Source organism: Rhyacophila brunnea, unplaced genomic scaffold (genome assembly GCF_057557595.1).
Source record: "Rhyacophila brunnea isolate RB1 unplaced genomic scaffold, BYU_Rbru_1.0 scaffold_4, whole genome shotgun sequence".
Lineage (NCBI taxonomy): Eukaryota > Metazoa > Arthropoda > Insecta > Trichoptera > Rhyacophilidae > Rhyacophila > Rhyacophila brunnea.
In genome coordinates this window covers 44,211,189-44,237,177 of record NW_028233068.1, presented here as the reverse complement: position 1 = coordinate 44,237,177, position 25,989 = coordinate 44,211,189, and the positions used below count along the sequence as shown (strand labels likewise).

The window sequence follows — 25,989 nt, the reverse complement described above, 5'->3', positions numbered from 1 at the left end:
TTTCTGTTATAACTAAATGTTCATTGGCAAATAAAAATAATAGTTCTACTTTGGAAATACAATACGATGGAAAAAAGAAATTAACATTAGAAACAAACCTTTACCCTTGAAACACAAAAATGTAATTTACATACCATTAATATAGATTTGCAGACTTGGAAATAGACACTTCAATTAGGAAATCAGGAAATCAATAAATAATTAAATTTTCTTTCATAATATAATTACCTCATCCTCTTTTTCAATTGTTGAAGCTTTGCAGTGGCCCAGCTTTTTAACCATATGTTCGGTGATAAAAACGATAGCTTCTCTTTGAGATGGTGAAAATGATTCTCCGTGGCAGGGATGTTCTTTACAGTAAGAACCGACGATCGAACCCACACTCAAGTAAACGTCAGTTGGTAAATCAGGCAATCTCAATAGAAGCTGTGGGATTTTAAATAATTTTAAAATGTTATATAATGCTTGAGACATGATTAATTGTTATCGTAATAGATTTTTGAACTGTTATCATGTGTTCTTCCTTCTTCTTTCCTCAACGTATTGGACTCGTTGCTGAGGTGACAACCCAAAAATCTATTACGATTTCAAAATGTTATTTATCGCTATTCATTTTAATTTGAAGGCAGGTCATGAAGACTACATAATATTACTATGTACACATTAATGATTAAGGTATTATAACTATTAATGATTAAGTAATGTATGTAACATAAGTACTAAAGGTATAATAGCGACTGTAGTACATGTGCATGGATTTACTGGGACCAATAGCATGTAAATTAAACAATCGCGATAATAACTGTTTACACATAAAAGTGCTGACTGTCTCGCTAATCTCATTATTCAAGCGTATGCAAAATGCATTGTTGTGATTTTATGATGTTATTTGACTGGTTGTGAAAATTGGTAAACATCAAAGTGCTGTGTGCGGTGTAGTTAGTATTTTTCCACTATCGTTCTACTGCACCGGCGCAGATATCGCTTTTCAAGTTCTAACTGTAGATTGAAAATTCAGAAGCTTTTTTCATCCATCCATGCAATACTGCAATTTGCATGATAACCTGTGCATTTTCTTGTTATGGCCACGATAATACGTACTATCAGCAGTAAATCCATGCATGTGTAAACGGGATTATAGAAGAACCCCCAATGTAAAATAGGATTACATAATTACAACATATTTCATATGCCTCTATTTATCTAATTAGGTACCTACATCATTTAATTAGATAGAATGATCCTGTCACTTTTATTTGGGCAGTAAATTAAAAATACCTATACCAATTTAAAAAACATTTTTTTATAAAAAAGTTTTATACTTAAGTAAATAGAAGTATACTTATATACCATATATAATATTAAAAATAATGACGACGACATCGCCATGCGTATTTTATTCAGTTTTAATATTTTTTTTTATTAATAACCATGCCCTTGCTTTTTCATACAAAGTGGGCAGTTTTAATATTATTTTTGCCAATCGATGCGCAAACGGGAAAATGACGAAATTCATGCATAAATGACAGATCGCACTGTATAAAAAATAGCTGGCAAATACTCTTTCAAGAATAATCATTACGTTTATTGTAAATATATAATTGCATAGGTCGATTCTTAGGATTGCGCAATTAAAAATAAAAATATTCATAATTATCGGCAGTCATTCAAATATAATATGGATTTTTATTTTCCCTCAAACATAATCGCTAAAAATGGTCAAACGTTCAGTGATAGAGGTTTAAATTCTTCCACGATCTCTTTAAATTCTTTAAAAACAAGGAAAAATTTATTCAACGAATAAAAAATATGCCTTAGGCTACAAACACGATGAAAGATAGAAAGTAATTATTAAACTTTTTAATAGAATTCTTAAGAGCTATTTTTTCAAGTTTTTCGCCTCGAAAAACTTCTTGACACGTCAAACAGTCGAAAAATATTATTTGGGAAATTTTGGCACCGGTACGTAAAAAGATTCGCCAACCCTGATATAGAATATGTAATACAATTTAATTTCATTATTATAACCTATATGGTTTATGTCGAATTGCAACCTTCAAATATTATTTATGCATAAAGGGGTAAGTCAAACATATAACATTTATAACACCTACTGTTATAAAATATTCCCAATTAACTCATTTAGTGCTAACAACGCGATTGGCGCGTTTGCAGTAGTTGGCCATTAGATATAGTATATCAATAAGTTAGTTAATTAATTAACTTAAAAGTTTATACATAGTTTTGCACTTACTCCAGCGGCTTTCACTGTATCGAATGTAACATGCCGTATCCCAGTGAATGATCCGAGAATTAATTTTCTCTCCAGTGGGTCTAAGTCATGCTTAAGAAATTCAATTAACACTGCCATGGAATCGCTGGTTCCAGTGCGAATTAAAGCATCAATCAAGACTTTTCTGAAAAAAAGGCGGGTAATATACATTCTCACTTTGGTTTATTCACATGTGCCCCGCATCATAATATAACATCTCTCATTTTAAATAAACATATTGTGTACCCAACGATATGACCATTTAAAAATATGAAAAAAAATTCGACTACTTTCCCAGTGAGTGCTTTCACATTTAAGCAATGCAGTTTGAGATCAAAAAAATAGTAATTTAACATGTTATTTAAAAAAAAAACAGTTTTTACACCGATTTTTATCACACCTATATGAAGGTAGGACTAGTGTACCTAATATAAAAATTGTAACATACATAACACGGTTCTTGAACCTCATGAACTGCGCGAATATGCAAGTAGTAAATAAATTGGTATGGAATTATCATGAATTCTACTATTTATGGATGCCGATATTTGCTGCCTGGTTAGTCAAGTGTTAATGGCATTGAAATTCTGTAATAATATGTAACACAATTTATGTTCACTTCCCGAATATTGTTGTTTTTGCATCTCTACTAGAAACAGATTAAGATTTCTTAAAATATTAGTAATTTACCTTAATAAGTCTTGAGATTTTTTCTCACTTTTGATTCCATCAAGCACTTTTGAAATGTCATTCTCACTGGAAGATCTCAGCAACTTCAATCGAAACACAATTAAGTCGTAAGTTAAATTAGCAGCCATTGTCATTTTTATTGATTAATAATTTAAGTCATTCAAATACATTGGTGTTATCTAGAATGTAAACTATTATACTGAAAAAATATTTTCATATTTTTCTCCTGTATAGTTTTGCAGAAAACACATGGCCAGTTTTGAAAATACAATGACAGTATTATATTCTATTATTATAATAGTACATACATAAATATTAAGGTGACAAATTGAATGAGCAAAATTTAAAAAATAGTATGTACAATCTTGATTTAAATTTTAATTAAACCAAGTTTTGTACAATTCCAATTGAATCAATGTTAGAGATGTGGGATTCACTTTTCAGCATCTTCATTTTCGTTATACACGTTCACCTAGGTATTTTAAATAATATATTATACAACTGACACAGGTATATTACTGCTTATAATAATTATACTAAATTGACATTAAAATATTGTTTAAAGGCATCATTTGTAAATAAAGAAGTACCCATTCTTTATATTGACTACAGAACAGATTAATAAATGGAAATCGAAAATCCATTGGCAAGGTTTTGAAGCAGAGTTCTTCATGACAGTCAAGCCATAAAATTCAAGTATGTTTAACAAAGCATGCAGACTACTCTCAATATTGAATGCACGTTACATTTACACGACAAACTTTAATATCATACAGACTTAATTTCTTTAACACATGTTTAAATTTATTACATATTTTTCCACACTCGACAGCCATAACCTGTTAACCACACCCATTAGGGAAAACCAGTTCCCATTAATTTTGTGTTCCCTGGTATTGACTATGTTGTAATTCTATTGACTTTTTTGCAACTTTTACATACTCATACTTGTAGGTACAACCGCAAACTATACATATTGTATAAAAACCATAGATTTGGTAAATAATCAGACAGTATTTCTGTACGGAAATACTAATAAATGGTTCACCACACAATTCTTAGCATCGACAATTATTGTGCTACCTACTATTTAAATTTTTCTAAAAGATCAAACTGTTCTACAACCGTATCAATGACCGTGTCCGGAAACTTGTAAGTATGCAGTTCGGCGTATTACACGTCACCGTGAAATGTTGTATCGAAAATATATGACCGTATATTAAAGACAGTCCCACCTCTTTGGGTCGTATAGTACTGACATAAAATCCATGTCTAAATAAAAGACGGTTCTTGTCGGTTTACACTTTACAGAAAGCCAGCGGCAAACAAATTATGAAAACAGCCGATATACTGGATTATTTTTTAGGTTAGGTTAGGTTTTCATTCTTGAATTAAGGAATTTTGCCAAAACCAGATATGGATATTGAATCAATGTTCATATTGAATCTAATAAAATTGGAGACCGTGTAGTATACGTTCATCTCTTTCCGATAGAAAGCTCACGGCGAACTGTGCCTCGGTGAAATGTGTTACGTACAATTTACATATTGTAACCATCAATGATTAATGCTAAAAGTTAACACGTTTTCAATAGATCTATGTTTCAGACTTGACAATAACCCCCTCATATACATTTAAGTATATTTGAAGATGCTGCTCATTTTATGTACAATGAACTGCTTGATAAGTAAGTTAATTTCAAGTATTTTGATACAATACTACAGTACAGTACTAATACCTACTGGGCACAGATTTGAGTCACAATAGATAGCATCATTAGTGAGTAGAATTAGATTTTGTGGTGCTTACTCTGATTAGGTCAACAAAGAGTGATGCGGAATCTGGATGGACGTGTCCTTCAAGGTGCTCAGTGACGAATAGCAGGGCTTTGTGGATGTTTTCAACATTTCCATGGGTAGTTTTCATCAGCGGGTGTTCGAAAACAATGGTCTTTGGCTCAACACAATTTGCTAAAAAAATAGATCAATAACAAATTTAACGATAGCTGAGCGGTAGTATGTTGGCTTATGCCATGGGTCCAATTTCGAATCCCGGGTCTGGAATATTTACATGTTGTTTTTCAATGTACGTTTGAACTCAGAGTATGAACCTAATAGGTTGAGTAAGTGGCTCACATAGAAAATAGAAAAGATTTTTTATTTTTGCAATTTGTCAACACAATTGTTTGTGCATTGGTTGTCTAATAAAACTATGTGAAAATACAATAAACTATTAAATATAACCCTCAAACATGTGAGTTATTATTTTTCCTTTGAGTGGAGAGCAGTTGTGCCACTGATATGATAATGTGTCATAATAAATGTCAGGATTATTTTTCTTACATTGATAAAATAAACAATTCATGTTTTAAAAAAATCTGTCATAATTTTCAATGACCGGCTCATGAAATAGCGTGCTTTATTACCATTTATTGAATAGTTTCATATGTCAGGACTCTGAAATCATTTCTTATTACGAAATTCAAATTAAAGGTATAGTTTTATATGACAATAATATTTGAAGTAAGGTGAGTTAGGGTAAATGCGTCTATGGGGGAAGAGCATCTAGGTTAAATGACTTTTTACTGCAATGAATGTAATTACTGCCGTCGATAGGAATCTATTACAAATACATAAATGTATGCCAACACCCAAGGATGGCATCATAATAATGTTTGATGTGTCCAGTATGACAACTAAGAGTTTGACGTTCGTTTGAAGTCAAAAATTAAGTTAGACATGTTTTTTTCAATCGATCTGTATTCCGACTGTAAGATTTATGATTAATGCAAATGATTATGTTTTATAGAACTAGATGCACTTACCCCGCCAAAAATATATCATGGGGTAAGAGCGTCAGATGCTCTTACCGTTAAAACGTTTTTATTATAATTAATCATGCAACATCTACATCTAATGAATATGGTAGTCGAAAAAGAGATTATTGGTGAACAGTCAATAAAAGTTTCGAAGAGATATTACAATCGTTTAAAGTTCAACATCAGCTTAAAGTTCATCTAGTCAATTTATATGCCGCACTTACCCTAACTCACCTTACTTTTTTTTGTAAAAATTTTGAATTACAGGGAATTTTGAATTATCCATATTCTTATCAACGAGGTTTTACTGTATTATGTTACGTTAACTTGTACTGTGTACTTGCAGGCCATAAATAAATAATGTATTAATGTTAGATTATACCTATTACATCAATACAATATTATTATTGGCTATCTTAATTAACATGATATCTCACACTTACATTGTAAAGTTCCTTCAGTTGTCTCTGTCAATTGTAATTTGGAAGTAACAATTGCCTTAGCACCAGCATTTCTGTTAGAAAATGGTACAAAAATGTATTCTTCTCGAGATTCAGCCTGCTCCACAATGCCCGAGTTCAACACCATGTCAACTTTCAAATTTGCTTTCATCACATACTTCGTTTTGAAATGCTGAAAGAGTCATATTTTTTAGAAAATAATTAGTTATCAGTAAATAAAGAAATTTTGCTCCGATAGATGTATCATAAATCGTGTTTTGTTCGAATTTAAAACTAAACTCATCATAGTATAAAAAGTATTGAATGATGTGTCAAATGTTAGCATGTGGAGCCGTCACTCAGCGGACAACTTAAACTGGTGAATCTATACCACCTCTGTCTTAGGAGGTGGATAAGATGAACAAATAAAGTTATGTTGAATAATGAATGCCTAATCAAATTTAAGCCAATTAAGATAGCCAGTACATATGTATTAATTATCAGTAGGTTTTTATCAGGGAGATGAACGTAGTGTTGTTCCTACCCCCGATGTTATGTTTAATCAATGAAGGTTGCTCGATGTGTGTGTGACATGATATGTTCGGGCAGTGATGAATAATCCACGAAGTTGGTATTTTCTTAGTTTTATATTGTTGTAATAAAGTTGGGATAAACACGGCACATCGAAATGACTCACATTGATTTTAGTTTGAGTTGAAGGCCGAAAGACAACTGTTGCATTTCCGTTTGCGTTATTGTCTATGGGGTATCAATGACCATGGACAACAACATGACAGTGGTACAAAATTGTAATAAAATTCATAAAATTTTAATAAAATCCCTATTTTATAAGTAAAGACTTATAAAATAGGAATAAATAAAAAAAATGTTTAAATAACGACCGTTTCAAAGAATCTAAAATTTCATAATAATTTTATGTATAACGCCAGCAATATTTATAATAATTAATGATTCAAAACCTAAAATCAATTTGTATGTAACTATTTTTTTTCTGTTAAACCTAACATAGATGCATTAGATTAGTTACAAAATATTAATGCATCAGTAAGAGATGAATATGACATAATTTGTTTCATTTACAAAATTCATAATTCGCAGTTTAGTATAAAGTTTCATAAAATTACAACAGATGTCAGTAAGAACAGTAAGAAAAAATATGGCTAATCCGGAATGAGGCTTGGGAGACTTGGCGCCTTTTTGACTTCTGCATAGGCATATTTTAATAATGTAAATTTATCTTACCATTGTGCTGAAAGGCAAGGCATTGATTTTTTCAGTCCTTGTGTTAGTTATCGTGATGTCTAATAATGTAACTCGGTACTATGATGGCAAACGGTTATACTTACTGCTGTTTACACAATTTTACAGGAGAGCAAAAACAAAGTTTTGAAATCAGTCTGACAAGAGTTAGTTTATATTATATATCAAAATAAGCGGAATTAGCATCGCAAAACAAACCTAAAATCATCTCTTTCAAAAAAGTTTTATTTATCTTGCATTTTAAGCAGATATATTTTTTTACCATAAGTATCAACTTTTTTCACATTTGGTCAGATACAGATATATTTTAAGGTTACTTTGTGACCAAATCAAAGAATGTATAATTTGCAACATGTTATGGAAGAAAACTAAAAAAGTGAAAAACAGCAGTTATAACCGTCTGCCATCACATTATCGAGCTGCTTAAATTATTATACTCATTGTAAAAGTCACTATCAATAAAACATTGGTTATCTATCCATGTGGTAGTTTATATTGTTATTAATAAAATACACTTAACCCTTCAAGCTGAAACCACAAAACTATGGCTTTCTGCCGAAGGAAACTACATGAGATAGGTTTCACTATTTGAGAATGAAATTAATTTATTGAAATGTAATTTGTAATGTGCTTACCGAGTCAGCGTTGTAGATCTGGTTAAGTAAGTTTTGTCCATTTTGCCGACGCCCAGTACAGGAATTCAAATCTTTCCTCTTCTGCACAGTGCGGCCGTCGACGAAGAAAGACGTTTCACACTCTCCGTAAATGTCCACCTTTAAAATGAATCAATTTGTATCATTGAGTATTCGTTAGTATGATCAATCGAATCAATGTTGTTAAATAGCAGTGATTTTACCTGTTTCTATATTTCGTGGATCACATAAACAAAATCAACCATTGTGATATTTCAGCTAAAATGCATAGTAAAATGCACAAAACGTAGAATCGAGTGCGAGATTGCATGCATTAGTAAAATTATTGCCATTTGATAACATTGATTTAATTGCAATGAACAAAAATTGAATTACAAAATTTAACAATGATAGCATGTAATCATTGCACAAGTAAAATCACTGCCCTTTGAATGCACACATTCTATTCCGATACAATGATTCCATAAGTTAAGTCGCCACTTAAGAAGCCTCTTCGTGAAGCGGACTGTATATTATAATGTAATATTATATTAATAGTAATAATGGTATTAAATGATATTAACAAATACTTTCAGCTAACTGATACTTTGATGTCATAAATATCACACCACATGAGGATATTTCTTGAAAACAAGAAAAGCAATTGTTATTTCACTGCAACAAATAATTTACAATAATACATGTGAGGGAGCGTTGATTGGTTAACTTACCTCAGTTTGTTTTTTCTGCGCTAATTGTAACAAGGAAAGTATTGCCCGCTTGATATTGAGAGACGTTTGGGAGTCATCTTCTTCGGTACAAATCTCTGTTCCGATGACACCATCTTGCATGGAGAACCTGACAGATTTGGTAATTTCATCAGGACTTTCGTATTCCTGAAAATATGAACAAAACAAATGTTAACCGTTTTTACATTTTTTTTCTATATAGGGACTTAATTTTCATTTTTTAGTATGAAATTAAGTAGTATGTACCAATATACAAAAGTGAAGGTACTTAACGGCCCATGTGCGCCACGTAGGTCAAAATGGAGATTTTATGGTATTTTCAGAGCATAAGCCTTGACAATCCTTAAACGTTGTAGATAATCTCTATATATATAAAAATCTCGTGTCACGATGTTTGTGGTCGAACTCCTCCGAAATGGCTCGACCGATTTTTATGATTTTTTTTATGTATATTTTTTAGGTATGAGAATAGGTCAACAAGTATATTTCATACCGCTAGGTGATTAGGGTATCTTTATCCAGAAAATTTTTCTTTTATTTTTTTGACAATTTTTTTTAAATATTTTTTTTATTATTTGGCATAAAAAAATACCTATAACCCAAAATTTTCACCCTCCTACCCCCACCCTCCCATTTTTTATTCGCGATTTTATTATTTTTGTATCAACAAATTTAACCGTCGTTCGTATTTCAAACAGAACGAAATTATTTATGTTGTTGAATGACAGATGGCGCTACGTCCAAGAAGAATTCAAGAGAAGCGTCGCGTCATTTTGACATTTCATTCGGCATATCACAACGCAGTGCGTGCAAAATTTTGTACGATTTATTTTAATTTATCTATTTTTATGTACGTGTATTACAGAGCACAATGCCAGCAAGACGCAAGGGGGGCCATTTGGGCCGTCGAACGAATAAAGCAACAAACATGCGAAATAGTAGAGAAGAAAGAACAGACGAACAAATCCAACAAGATAACAAAAACGTGCGTGTAAGCATGTCGCAATTGCGTGCATCTCAATCACAAGAGGCACGAGCTGAACGAAATCAACAACAACAATTGGAACGGAGCCAAGCGCGCCGGTTCGTAGTTAACACACGCAGAGCAAATGACCGACAACGCCAACAAGTACATCGAGCATTTACATCCGCTTCGTTCCTTCGTCTCGCATTCGAGTATGAGCCAGATATTGAATATTCCGCTCATCCGAAAGTGCTGATTGGTGCTATGGACAAAGAATGTCCCCATTGTCATGCGCTCAAATTCAAACATGAGTCAGCCGGGATGTGTTGCGCATCAGGAAAAGTGCAACTACCAGAAATTGAGATACCACCAGAACCATTGAACGGCTTGCTCATCGGCACGGTTCCAGATTCAAACCTGTTCCTGAAGTCCATTCGCACATTCAATTCATGCTTCCAAATGACTTCGTCCGGAGCAATAGAAATAGTTCACAATACTGCGGCAAATGGTCAACAATTCCATTATACGTTCAAAATCAAAGGCCAAGTATACCACAAAGTAGGCTCATTGCTGCCAATGCCAAACGAACCACATACATTTTTACAAATCTACTTCATGGGCGCGGCGGCGGTGAGGATATCAATCATGTTGCGGCTACAATAGCCTCAATTCGCCTAATGCCAGGCGCATCGTCAGCGAATTGGACGCCCTGTTGAATGAGCACAATGAATTATTGAAATTCTTCAAAGCACACATGCACGAATTGCAAAGTGACAATCACGCTATTATCATCAATCCTGATAAAACACCAACTGAAGAGTACGTACGTCGATTCAATGCGACTGTTGTTGACGACATTATTGGAGTCATGGTTGGCGACCGCACATCGACGCGAGAAATCGTGATTCGAAGAAGAAACAATAATCTGGAGTTCATCGCTGACACACACCGTTCATACGACGCTCTCCAATATCCGCTATTTTTCTGGAAGGGACAAGACGGCTATTGCATAAACAGTTAACAACGAGATCCTGTCACAGGTAATTCATTCATTATGAACATCATTACTCATTTTGAATTGAGAAAATGAATGGTTGATGTTTTTTTGTTTTTATCGGCGGTCATCGTCTACAGCGCTCTATTCCTCTTTCTGTCATAGATCCCATCCCCACACACTTACGATACATTCGTTATTTTTTATTTAACAACCAAAATATTCACTAGAAATAATTTATATGGCAGAACAACGTTTGCCAGGGTCAGCTAGTCTATTTATATAATTTTGAAGCCTTACGATTATCTTAGGTTAGATTAGGTTGGGGTAGGTTAGGTTAGGTAAGGTTAGGTTAGGTTAAGTTAGGTTGGGTTTGGTCTAAAAAGAAAGTTATAAAAGCTCATGCGGCTGCTATAACCAATTTCACTTTGACATGTAATTATTATTACATACTAACAATAAGAAATTCGGGCATTGAAAAATGGGGTATGTTGGTTTTACAATAGGGTGACAGTACCAGTGTTAAGTCAATATAAAATAAATTCTAATCTGTTCATTTTTTGTATGGAATACATTATTATATTATTTTGTGTGACAAGTATAATAAAATTGTTCAACATTAAAACATTTTCTTGCATGTCTAATTGATTACTTTAAACGTGAAATTATTTTATTTATGTGGTATCAGATTATTGCCCAATTATAATATACCTAATACAAAATTATAATATCGACAACTGTGTTTTTGGCTATTTTGACATGATTGCGTTTTACTAAATAATTTTATGAAATTACAACAATGATAATCGAAAAAAAAACAAAAATTCAATCACTATAAGATATCAATCAACTAAAAAATTTGAAAATATTAAAATTTATTACAATAATTGTACTACTAAAAAATTCCATTTTGCAGTTATGGACTTATACGTAGGAGGTGTCGATATATGCACTTAATTGCAACCTCAAAATAAATACATGTTAAGAGATTAAGTTAAACATAATAAGAAAGTTCTATATAATAACGGAACCATCTTATACAGAAAAGCAAGGGTGTGGTTAGTGGTGATAAATTTATATATATTTTTTAAAAATACTGAGAAAATGTAGCATCTAAGCTCAGCTTCTTACTGTTTCATTTGGTCCAAGGTACTTAAGATGAGTGATTTTCAGAACGTTGCTGCAGTCTCCTAAGCCAAATACGGTGGCCACGGCTTGTATGCTGGCACCGGTCTCTTGGTCATTAGCCCCACTTAAGTGAATGATTGTCGTCCCATTAAACGTATATGTATAGCTGTAGTCTTTTAAAAACCCATTTATGGATTTGGTACCTGTCAGTAAATAAATATTTGAATTATTATTATATATCTACCTACATAAAAATTGGGGAACTAGGAAGGGGGGCTTTAATGCAAGACTATAATTTTTGAAAGACCCGAATTTAAACATATTGATGCTGTCTTTAATATGGATATAAGATGTATGGATATAGATGTGGATTGTAGTCATCAAATTGAAAAGATTTTTGATGACATGGCGAGAATTCTAAAACAACCAAAGTATCGAACTATTTGTCAGAGAGTATGGATACTTTTATTCAATCCTACTGCACATCTATTCTATACACAAGGCTGTTTTGCAAGTAGTTTATCATATTTATGTATTAAAGCCGCGTTGACACGGTCCAAGTACGATCCATGTAGACTTGGATAGGAATAATTAGTATGAAGATGTCTCATCCAAGTGACAGCTTCATACTATTTATTCATATCCAAGTTAACTTGGATGAGTAGGACGCGGTCCAAGTAGCTTGGATAGGAATAATTAGTATGAAGATGTCTCATACGAGTGCACTTGGATGGCACTCGATCCAAGTGTACTTGGATTGTACTTGGACCGTGTCAACGCGGCTTTAGGCAATTAATTATTACATTAAGTTAACCGTCTGAACTGTCAAAAAGTGGTATGTTTTAACAGCACCTCTCTTGGCTGTGCTAACTTGTAGAGCGAGATAAACTCATTGTAACAATTATAATATCTCAATACATAAATATGATAAACTACCCTCAATGGTTGCCGATAGCAGCCTTGTGTATAGAATAGATGCGCTGAGGTCATAAATTTACTTAACTAAAGTTGCCATATACCCCAGGGTTGCAGAATCATTCTTTTCTTTGATTCATGTTACTATAGAATTTCTTCAAAAGTATAAAGAAGCACAGTCAAAAAATATTTTATTTATCTCCATACACTCTGAGGATATAATAATTATACATCAATACACTGATGCCAACTTTTATATCTCTATGAACATGCATACATTGATAACCTTTGCAATGAACCAACATGTTTCCCTGTTTTTGTTATTCTGCTATAAGTATTATTTTGTTTGGTAAGTTTCTATATTTGCAAATTTGTATGATAATAGATTAATAGAAGAATGAAGTAAGTATTGTTATAACAATTGTCATGATTTTTATATACTTATTTAGTAAATACATAGCTTTTATAAATTATTATTAATCAACTAAAAACTTACCCTCTCGACATTCTGTGGAACATTCTGTGGAAAAAAAGTTTTAAATTAGATTCATTAAAACCGTAATTTTTAAACAAATTCATTTTCTCTACACATTTATTTTTAGCATATTATATAAGACCGGTGAGGCAGGCTATGACGGGCGAAATTGAGATGTCTGGACTGCGCCACGGGAAATTTAAAAATTCTCAGTCAAAGCCACTGGGGAGTGCCGGCGCGCTGGATCGTCCAGGATGGAGGAAGTTTTTGAAGGAGGCCATGACCCGCCAAGTGCCATAAATGATGAAAAGATATTAAAAATAATTACGATTCAAGGTATTCACAACATTACATTTAGATATTTAAAAAAAAGAGAATGAGTGAGTCAATCGGTCCTAATGAGAGTTACGGATATTGGACGGATCAACGTCTTATACATGAGAATTTTTGTACAAGAAAGAATTCTAGATTTAAATTAAATACATGGATGTAAATCCAATCTGATTAAAAAATCATAGTTACAGGTCTATGTATGTTCATATTAAGTATATGTAAAACTACTAAAACGGAATATTATATAATATGATGCACTCAGTAGATCAGTGGATATAATGCTAGGCTTCTAGCCCGATTTTTGAACGAAGCACTTCGAAACCTGCTGTGCGGCTACTTCAATTAAAGTAGATGAAATTTTTAGTTTTATAGGAAATATTGTGCGTCGAATCGTATCGAGCTTCGAATCGTATCGAGGCATGAATAAAAATGAACCATAAGTGCGAGTGAGTAAGCATTCAGCACACTTATACCTCCGCTCTATGCGTTAGACTAAGATAGAATTTTTACGGAAGGATTAAAAAAAACATGTCAACACGGAACTTAAATAACATTTTTATTCATTTTGGTAATGACTTCACATTTAATCATTACTTAACCGTTAGCGTTGCATTATTAAATGATTGATTGTTAAAGTACATAGCTAATTAATCCTTAGAAGCTAGTAATGTCTCCAATATTACAATATTCAATACAAGAATCTGAACGGAATTTCCGATGTATTTTACAACCATACATGTATGATTCTGTATTATAAAACCACAATAAATACTTAAATGATAATTTAAATACAAAATAACACTTTCAACGTCAATAGTTATGTAAAAGACAAAAAACAATAGATGAACAGCCTTCTAAAATATTATGTATGACATTAAAAAATCTGACGTTTACCATATGTCAAACTGACAATCGCGAGAGCCTCTACTGTCAAACCATATGACTTAAATTCCATCTGCACTCGTAAGTGCCGGTTGAGAAAATATAAAATTTTGCGTACTTACTTTAACTTGAGTAGGTTTGCGCAACGGGTCCATAGTGCTTCGTTCAAAAATCGCGTTCCTGATCGGGGACATTGAATTATGAGTGTGGTTTAAATCAGCGCTCGGAATGGACAGGAACGCACCGGAGCGCCGTTGTGGTTCGTGGAATTCCAAAATATACCGTTCCGGCTCGTGGATTCATTTAAAATTGCGTTGCGGTTCGTTAGATTGAGATAATTATATATGAATGTATCTTTTAAAGTTTTTCTCAAAATTAAAAATTAACGAAGTTATGTTATGCCGGGCATGCAAGGGTTAAAAATAAAAATTATGACATCCCTAAATTTCTGTCAACCTTCTTATTTTGTGACGATAATATGTCCATGCCTAAATGCATTGTCTAAATAACAAGAAACAACCAGCTGCAAGCGTAAATTACTTTATTACCCAAAAAAATGTGCCTTGCTGACACTATTTGAAAACTCTTAAAAAATAATTTCTAAAGGACGAAACATTTCAAATCTCAATACAATCTTGCCTTTGACTATTACGCATTGTTCATTTACTTACCTACTAATTTATTATATTATTTTATTCGGAGTGACAAAAATTATTACTTCGCCATTTATTTTCGGGTGAATGAATTGTGTTTTCGGTGGTTAAATAAATTAATATAAAAAAGTTTGATAATTTGACTCGTGCAAAATTCCGCTATAATATTCCTATTAGTTGCCTTTTAAAATATTTTGTATTATTTAAGATATAAATACGTTTCTAAACAAAATTGTTTATATTATTAGTTTGGTATTTTTTTTGCTACATTCTAGTAAGTTTTGTGTTTTAATTTTAACTGTGTGTTTAACTTGATTTTTTAATAAAAAAATGTTCTCCTAAAAGTTGGTCAAAAATGTGTCAGGCGAAACGTGTTAACCGAAACTATTGAAACATATTTTGTCGCAGGTAACGTAACGCTGGCTACATACCTACATAAATTGCGACTATAGTACAATAAATCTTGTGATATAACTACTACATTCATTAATTTATTTCATTATTTGCCATAGGTAATGATGAGTATACTTTTTTGTAAGTGAATTTTGTTGCTTCTGGTAAGTTTTGTGTTTTAATTTTAACTTTGTGTTGAACATATTTTTTAATAACAATTTGTTCTCTTAAAAGTTGGTTAAAATTCTCAGCAGGCGATACGAATACCTTTATAATATTATCGTCGGTGTATTGTAAAAAGGGCGAATTAACCAAAATACTATTTTACAGGAGGAGGATTTTTAACATTTATTTATTAATTACCTGTGGATGAATACTGTCCTTATAATTGGCTTTATAATATGATATTTTAAAAAGTCTATTATGTTAAATTCGCTTTTTATTCGTAACACTAGGTGGATAATCACCCTTACAATTATCGTTTTTAATAAGTACTTTCCTGTGGAATACAAATTCGCCATTTTTACACAATTATATTATTACATAATATATACCTATATACTAATGTCGCTGGTATCCAAACTGATTTAAGATAATTCTGGCCACACGCACAATTTGATAATTTTGTGGATATTTATAAAAATAATGAAGGCTTAATTACATAGTAGGTACTTCGTGTAAATCTGCTAAAACATTAGGAATTCTTTCCGGTGGACAATACAGTGGCAACATCTGTTCTGTGATTCAATAATTATTATCATCTCAACAACTTGACTCGTGTTAAAAAAATATTTATGATAAGTCGTAAACCCCAATTTTTACAATGAATAATGAATGAAGTTTTCTACAAAAATGTGTTTGGGCCATTGACGGTTTGGGCAGAAAAAATATTGAATAGCCTTCTGCAGAGTTTATTTATTTGGGACGTTCCTATTGTATTACAATTATTATTACATGCATTGTAGCTTGTGACTTTAAAAATAATAGAAATAATACAAAGGTAGGGTGTAGAGAACTTTTACTTAATTTTTGTTTGTAAATTTGTTTAAAAAAAAAATAGGAATATCTTTCAATAAAAATGTACGACTATCATAATATCTGTATTATATGTAGGTACCTATTATCATTTCCATGGCAATAATAATGTGAGTAGGGAAGGACAAACACCATAGATTGAACCGTTTAGAATAAGTAGGTACTAACAAATTAGGTACCTATGTGTCCAGTGCGGACATCTAATTATTTTAGGTGGTGTTAGTCGTAGATTATCAAATAAATACGGTGGTAGATGTATATTACAATAATGGTAACCAAAGCATCACCATTGTAACATAACATGCATACAATACAATATTAGTCCTTATAATGTTGAATATAGTAGGTACTAATTAATGACAATTTTATATTATTTTATAAGAATCGCGCTTAGCAACCTGAGTTTCACCTTCCGTCATGTTTTATCTTATATAAATGAAAATGACACACCATTGGTAATTTAATTACAAATAATGCTATGTTTACGTTGTTTGGATGACTTGAAACTTTTATTAGATGTAGGTACGGCCTTATGCCCCCTTATAGTGGAGAAGATTCAAAATAAATCTTTGAGAATCCTTTAAAGCTGTGTGGATAGTGGATACTATCCATGGTTTTATCCGATTGATTTCTCAAGACGTATGCTTACATACTGTATTATGAAAGTTAAAAGAGAACTAGGTATTTAGGCTACGTACTTTTTTCCAACTTATATCTACCCAGTACAAATGAGAACTCTGCCATTATTGGTACTTAGTATTGATTTTATTATATATTATTTTATAACTTTTTTGATAATCTAAGTTGTTTGTTCTGCCAAGGTGCAATAATTGCTAATGATAATTGGGCAGGAAATAACTATGTTCAACCAAATCGCTTCGGATAATCGTATATTCCACCTGCGTGAGAACGAGTTTATGTGAACGTTGTTTTATAAATTCTTGGTATAGGTAGGCACTTACTGTTTTTTTCTAATACTATTTCTTTATTTTTTAAACACTATTTTAATACTATATCTTGATGTTTGATATTCTGTGCTCGTATTTAAATAGAATTCGTAAAATCCTATGAAAGTAAATAATAAAAGTAATAATTCCATGAGCAACTTTTGTATTCCAAGTGCTTTATCTCTTTGTTGGGTACAATATTTAATAATAATACAATTATGTCTGAGCTGCCAATGACCCAAGTCAGTGGTAACAAACCTATGGCACGCGAGATGATTTTGCATAGCACAAAAATGTTTTATTAAAAAATACCCATAATAATAATAAATGACAGATCGCATTATATAAAAAATAGCAGGCAAATACTCTTCAATAATAAGCATTACATTTTTATGTAAATATGTAATTGTACCTATAAGTCAATCTTTATGGCTTAATTACACCAGCAGACGCACAAATCCTACCAGATCCAACGATTCACGCCGACCGTCGTGACCAATCTTCTTTACACTATATGCAAGTACACGCAACGATAAGATTGTGTTGATCTTTGCTTTTGATTGTGTTGCTATTGTTAAAAATATTGGTTGACCAAAAACTATTTCTTCATTAAATTGTCAGATACACTGACCAGTTTTCCCTTGCATTTTTACGTCAAAACTCAGCTGTTAAAGCTAATTAGCGTAGCAAGTAGTGAGTCACGGCCATAAATTATACCACATATTATAAACAGTACTTATTATTATAAATTTACATAATGGATAACCTGACAAGCGTGAATCTCCCAATGAATCAGTTAGGATTGATTGTTGCGAGTATGGCTGTATTGCAACTCATCAGGTGGATAGACGGTCTCACCGTAAATGAAAATACTGGGTCAAAAGTTGGCGAAGTTAAGAACAGCGCGATCGGCATGGTTTTACACATAACCTTATTTAAGAACTAACCCTAATTAAGTGTATTAATACAAAGAGGAGTGAGTCGTTGGCGGTAGTCCACACTGTTCAATTAAAGCCATTTTGAGGATAGTAGTTATATGATGGTATATGAACAAGTCAAAAGAGAGATGTGAAGTTTGACTGTCGAATCCAGAATGGCGCGAATAGCTACGGTGACACGACTGGCAAAGCTTGTGGAAACTACGGATACTTCGCACGTTTTCGGAAATCTTCGGTAGGTAAATCCCACCCGAAAAATAGAAATTATTTTAATTTACTCACGATTCTAGAAAAGTAACTTTCAACCATAGATAATCTCCTATATATTATTATCCTAAGAGATTTTGGAAAACGCACCATATTTTTTATTTAAATACCATTTTGTTGATTATTAAAGGAATTCACTTCAATTTTTGGAGTTCCGAATCTACTTCCATTTGAATCCGGCACAATCTGATAAAACTCGACACAATCACAGATAATATCATTTTTAAATCGCGTTTTATATCCGTCACCATACATTTTCGCATCTTGCCGTCTATCTACCACAAATCAATTATAATGTCGCTTAATACTTTATATATAATCGAAATTTCATAAATCTAAATTAATATTCCACAAAATTATTCAAATCTGTAAGATGCACATTGGCGTACTATTGAGTTTTAACTAGAAATAAATACATCTTTCCTCACTAATTACTACGAAAATATAATCTAAAACTACTTCACTGCCACTTATCTGTCAAACTGAAATATATTATTGATTTTCAATTGTTTTCGCATATAACAAGTTCATTTGACGTGTCAGAATTCAAATTTAGAATTTGCAGAAACAATCGAAAAATGTGACATTTCTATTAGCATGTTAAATAATCAATTTCAATCAAGACATTTTTATTGTAAGATGAGTTTTCTATTAATTAATAACAAATTTGATTTTTTTAAATACTTCTTTGTGGCTGTTCACAAACTCTTTTTTATTGAATAATTAGGCTACTAATTTCGATAGATTACAATATAGTCATATTAAGTTGCCACTGGTAATGCCAATTGGGAGAGTGATAACTATGTTCAACGAAATTGCTTCGGGTGTTGATATATTCCACCTACGTGAGAATGAGTTTAGGTGGATGTTGTTTTATAAATTCTTAAAATAGGGTCTGCTTAACTCATCCGGTGTACTTCCTTGTACCTATCTAATTCATCTACTGATATATCTCTTTTTTTATGTAATACTGTTATATTTATATATCTTTGTTTCTAAATGTCATGTTGTGAACGTCTTAAACTTATAATTTGTAATGTCCACGATATGTTAAAAAAATAAATGAATTGAATTGAATCTGGACCTATCCACTGCTGGATGAAGGCCTCCTCAGCCTTATTATACTCCTTACTTACACATGAATTATTATATTTATCAAAATCTGTGATATTATACTATCTACATATCTATATTTATAATGCCATTATTATCACGAGCCTTAATAAATCCACTGCTGGATGACGGCCTCTCTACGTTGATTGTATTCTTGATAGTCTTGAATTCAATGACATTGCTATGTCATTGCTTATGTCATGAATATGTCATTGCTTGAATTTCATCATCATCATCAATCCACTGCTGGATGAAGGGTTTGTTTTAACGAATTTGTGATATTATACTTATTTTTATCATCCTTATCATCATCGACCTGAACCAATCTACTGCTGGATAAAGGCCTCCTATAGCCTGATTATACTCCTTTCTGTCATATAAATTGCTGTATTTATCAAAATTGGTGATATTATATTATATCTATTTATATTATATCATGAGCCTGAATTAATCCACTGATGGATGAAGGGTTCCGCAACCTGATTCTACTACTATAGGTTTAAGGAATTTGTGATATTATACCTATTTCTATCGTCCTTATCATCATCGACCTGAACCAATCCACTGCTGGATAAAGGCCTCCCTAGCCTGATTCTACTCCTTTATGTCATTTGAATTGCTGTATTTATCAAAATTGGTGATATTATATTATATCTATTTATATTATATCATGAGCCTGAATAAATCCACTGATGGATGAAGGCCTTTCTAATTTGTTTGTATTTCTGTCGGTCATACGGTCATATGAATTGCTATATTTATCAAAATTGCTGATATTATATTCACCCATTCATAATATTGTCATTATCATCATCAACCAAGATCAATCCACTGCTGGATGAAGGTTATCCCAACCTAATTCTACTCTTCTTAGTCATATAAACTTTGTGATTTTATATACCTACCCATTTATATCGTCATTATCGTCATCAACCTGTATCAATCCACTGCTGGATGAAGGCCTCTTTAAGCTGATTCCACATTTTTAGGTTTTATAAATTCCTGTTTTTATCAGAATTGGTCTATTCCTCTCAGATATAATATGTATTGTTTTATTATTTATTAACATTAAATTTGTCTCAATATGAATGTCCCGCACTGGAAAACTATATTGGTTAAGGTTAATTTTGAATTCAAAATTTGATTTTGTAAATATTATTCTATGGCTGCAGGCATTTATTTTTTATAGACAATGAAATAAAACAATGTTTAAATTTGTTTTTTGTGCTGCTAACCTTTTTCTAATATGTAAATGGGACCCGAAAGAGATTAATATTTTGGTATAATGGATCGCTTTTTAAGATAATCACATATTATTGCTGTATATTCGAACGAATGAGATGTATAATTATTTATCATATTTAAATGCACATACCTACACATATATTGTATTAAAATTAAAATGTCATTGGTAGCAATCAGCAATTCTGCTAGGCCTAGCAGCCTGAAGTGGTGTCAGACGATATTGTGAAGGCCAGACTCCAGAATAGACTACGCATACGACTCCAAATTTGTATGGCAGTGACGACATGCAAATCGTAAAACTGACAAAATCAGCGAAATGTCAAACTGTCTAACGTGAATGAAAATCCATCCCGAAGAGAAAACTATGGCGCCGTTAAAATCCAACACCATGTCATTATAACGAAAAGCTGTCTGCAAGACCTAGCGAGACAGACTGGCGAGAGCCAGCTGGCTCAGCTAGTAAATAGCATTTCGCAATAGTGGCAGATGGTCGGGCCAGACAGAATCTGCCAATGTAATTTAAGCATTAGGCTTTATGCGTCACATATAATAATATCACACTAACCTTATCAGGCGACGGGGGAAGCCGCGCTGCTAATTTCTAATTTTGATTGACTTACAATGCTTGAAACCACTGTATCGAGAGAATTCCTCATCTGATCAGAGCAATTCTGGTCTCAATTTGTGCTTAAAGAACCAAACTAAGTACCTAATACAATAACAAACAATTTTATTTCTACCCACAAAAATGGCTATACCAAATAATAAACGAAAACTTGTTGGAGCTAGTAGTAGTAATTCTGTTTCAGTTTCAAAATTAGTGGACCGAAATGCTTAATTGAAAAAAGTGATAAAGCTATATATTGTAGTACTATGTTCTGTGAGTGGTATCTAGAAAGTCATCATTTTTTAATAAGATTCTAAAAATTCTTTTCTTTTTCCCCCTGAAAAACTGCTCGGCACGTCAGACAGTCGAAAAATAATATTTGGAAAAATTTGATACGCGTACGTAAAAAGGTTCGCCATCCCTGACCTAAGTATATAATATGAATAACATTAATTTACATTGACCTTAAGGTAGTGTTATCTAAATTTTATCGATTTTTTCGCTGAAAATAGTTGTGGATCTAAAATTGTATATTATTATATCATCACAATTACCATCACTAAATAATAACCATTTTTATCATAAAACTGTATTTTACACGATGTGGCAATAATGTCATGTTATGTATGACAACAAATAATGATATTAGCTAATTTAAGAAAAAACATAGTTGGTTGGGTTTGCAATCATGTAATTCCTGGGATTGTAAGTCCTGGTAAACCCGTGAATTACGAATTACAGAATCTGCAGCATCTGTGTTAAAGTATTATTTATTTGTGTTTGATAACTGATAACTCAGTGGCGAGGGGTGGAGATATGCTGTTATGATTCAACATAAATAGTGCACACTAAACTTTGTCAGTCATACTTATTTATTATGATTGAATCCAAGAATACAATTTGCAGGTGGTGCGGATTAGTTTTTAAAATTAAATTAAACCCTGCTTACCAAACCATAATAGTATAGGTATGCTGTTGGGTGATCCGTTAAAAATAGTAGACACCTTTTCAGTCAAACTTATTTGTTTTCGTTGTATATTTGTCATGTTAAGAATAAATATTTTACAAGGTGTGTACTTAATTTTTTTTAATTCATTAAATCATGCTTACCTATATGAAACCATAATCGATAAAAAATATTCGTAAATCTATACGATATCTAAAATTATGTAAAAGCATAATTTTAAATATTTTATTGATAAACGAATATTTTTTTACTATTATCTACTATAGCTTGGATTAGGCAGGGTTCAATTGAATTTTAAAAACTAACAAACACTATCGACATATTGTAGTCTTAGTTCAATGAAAACAAATACGTTTGGCTCGAAAGTCTAGTGTCCACTATTGTCAGATCTTTTTTTTTTATTAAGGAAACAAACAGTTACATATTGATTAAAAAAATTAAAATATAATAATGAAAAGTTATTGCAACCAGCAAAGTTTCCATAACAACCTTTTTCTTTTTATATTTCCATAATCTTAACAATTAGGTACCTCCACCCTTCGCTACTGTGATAACAGAACTCTTCGATGATTGCACCTGACCTGTATGTCTATTACCACCAATGACATTAATATGGACGCAGCATCTGGAAAATAAAATGACACTCACTTTGTGTCGGGTCTGCCGGATGGCGAAATTCATATTTTAATATCGGTATCCTACGCTCAAATGATGATGGCAGAGAATGATGCTTGCAAACGGTCTGGCGACACCGCTGGGTCTGCCCATACAAAATTTCTGACTGTCAGGTTTCGACTCCGCCGTTATTATTGTGTTACAAAATGCCAATGTGCCTAGTTAAAATTGTAAAAAAATCTACTAAACACTCCAATGGGTCTATTCTATACTTATGTGGGTCTATTCTATGCTTATCGACCGCTAAAGTGATAAAGTGAAAAATATTATCAAACTTAGGGTAGGTTTGTATCAAAATATTAGCACTTATTGTAACAATTACACGAAGCCGGTTTTTATTGTTGCAATAAGTGCTATATTTTAACAGCACCTATCTTGCTGCTGTTAAAATATCGCACTTATTGCAACAATAAAAACCGGCTTCGTGTAATTGTTACAATAAGTGCTAATATTTTGATACAAACCTACCCTAAGTTTGATACTATTTATCAATTTAGTGTTCGATAAGCATAGAATAGACCCACTGGAACACTAAATTGATAAATAGTATCAAACTTAGGGTAGGTTTGTATCAAAATATTAGCACTTATTGTAACAATTACACGAAGCTGGTTTTTATTGTTGCAATAAGTGCTATATTTTAACAGCACCTATCTTGCTGCTGTTAAAATATCGCACTTATTGCAACAATAAAAACCAGCTTCGTGTAATTGTTACAATAAGTGCTAATATTTTGATACAAACCTACCTTAAGTTTGATAATATTTATCACTTTATGACTTTAGCGGTCGATAAGCATAGAATAGACCCACAATAAAGATGAGATATCACTTTTCATGTGTTAGTATTATTTATTATTGATAAAATGCCATTTTAAGATATTGGTGGAATGTTTATTCAATGCAATTGAATGACAGAAACCATTGGACAGACGACTGTGATGCGCTGGGCTCACTTGCGTCTAATCTCCGAGAAGTCGTAAGTAACCGATAATCTGTTTCTAACGCAATGACACTAATACGCCATTACAATAAAGGTTATATTACTATAAATTCTCGAAACTTGTATCGCATAATGGAAATGGTATGTCATATGGTCACGTGACGTCTACCTATACATCTGTGAATGACTTTCATGCACAATTCCTCGTGCGCGGATATGAAGTGAGTTGTCCATTTAATATGTCATTGATTACCACTCACTCTTATGAGTGCAGTCTCTGTTAAATTACAATCAGAAAATATCATTAGGGTTTGCAATCACAAGAGTTTGAGTTACTTTTTAACATGTATTTAAGTAAAATGGCTGTTTTATGTAGGTACACTATTATTTAAAATATATATTATATGCTTTTCTCCAAGGAGCTAGACAAAACATCTGACACTTGGGAGGACAACAGTGTTTTTGGGAGGACTAACAATTTTGTCTATTTGGGCATATCTTCTGCATACTACAAATATCAGTCTTCAAAAATAATAATATTATACAATCAAATTCAAAATATTCTATAATATTTTGACACTGCATCGGTAATTTATTAAAAAATCCCTATACGTAAAACTAACGCATTACACGACCCCAAATATGCAATTTTAAATAATACTTTCAGTAGTTTGACAACACACTAAAAGGGCATACCTTTTGCTTCGATTCCCACAAACAAAAACACAGCACTCAAGAAAAAGAAAAGATTAGCCATCTCTGGCCTGAAGATTCGTGTCATCTTGCAACAACTGTTGCGTTGCTCAGATGCCAACCTTATGAATAAAATACCTCTGTATATATAATTATTTATAAGATCCTATAAACGTTTTAAAACATTCTGATAAAGATTAATATACATAATTATTCATTATGTATAATAATATGCGCAATCCATATTAGTAATTGTACCATTTCCATAAATTTCATGATAAAATTCTAATATTGCTGGAAATCAGGTTAGAGGTTATTTTTTGATAATAATTTACCAATGCATTACGATAATTTCATTTTTTATTTTCTTTTCTAAGAGATAAATAAATAATATCAATATAATTTTATTAAAAAATATCATATTACAGGCAGTTAAGTACAAAGTAGAAGTCTACAATTTTTGGAGGTAAAATTTCATAGATAGGTATATAGTCCAGTCAATCTGTACTTTATGGTTGCAAAAGGTCGGGTAGAAGATTTTTTTTTTGTATATATGGTAATGAGTGACAAGAAAACGAATTTTGCCAATTCGGATGACTTCGGCACATCTCTTGACGGGCAAAAAACCGCAAAATTTTGGGTATTTTTTTGGTTTTTCGCTTATATCTCAAAAACGGTTGGTTGTAGAAAATTATTGTTTTACACAAAATTAAAGCTTATTAAATTTCCTAAAAATATTTTTATTACACGTTTTTTCTATCTTTAACCGTTTATGAGATATTTGCTGTTGAAAACACGTATTTTAGTAAAAATCAAACTTTAATGAGAAGAAATACTAATCTAAACTTAAGATCTTACAAATAAAATATGTTGATAGTTTTAGCAATGATAGCAAAACAAATTTTAATATGTACAGAATAATAATATTCACCAAACATCTT

The 25,989-nt window shown here is 32.0% G+C and overlaps 1 protein-coding gene across 1 annotated transcript in view; it reads right to left on the bottom strand.

Moving 5' to 3' along the window:
• LOC147067417 (apolipophorins-like) overlaps window positions 1-25,179 on the bottom strand; it is a 121,447-nt gene extending 96,268 nt beyond the window's left edge. The window contains exons 1-10 of the mRNA XM_085953938.1: window positions 25,052-25,179; window positions 13,380-13,403; window positions 11,972-12,171; window positions 8,865-9,029; window positions 8,137-8,274; window positions 6,224-6,413; window positions 4,772-4,932; window positions 2,963-3,045; window positions 2,255-2,417; window positions 229-426 (exon numbers count right to left, since the gene is read on the bottom strand). Of these exons, the coding sequence (XP_085810064.1) occupies window positions 229-426; window positions 2,255-2,417; window positions 2,963-3,045; window positions 4,772-4,932; window positions 6,224-6,413; window positions 8,137-8,274; window positions 8,865-9,029; window positions 11,972-12,171; window positions 13,380-13,403; window positions 25,052-25,136 (1,407 nt within the window). The 5' untranslated portion in view covers window positions 25,137-25,179. The remainder of the gene's footprint in view (window positions 1-228; window positions 427-2,254; window positions 2,418-2,962; window positions 3,046-4,771; window positions 4,933-6,223; window positions 6,414-8,136; window positions 8,275-8,864; window positions 9,030-11,971; window positions 12,172-13,379; window positions 13,404-25,051) is intronic.
• Between the last annotated feature and the right edge of the window lie 810 nt (window positions 25,180-25,989).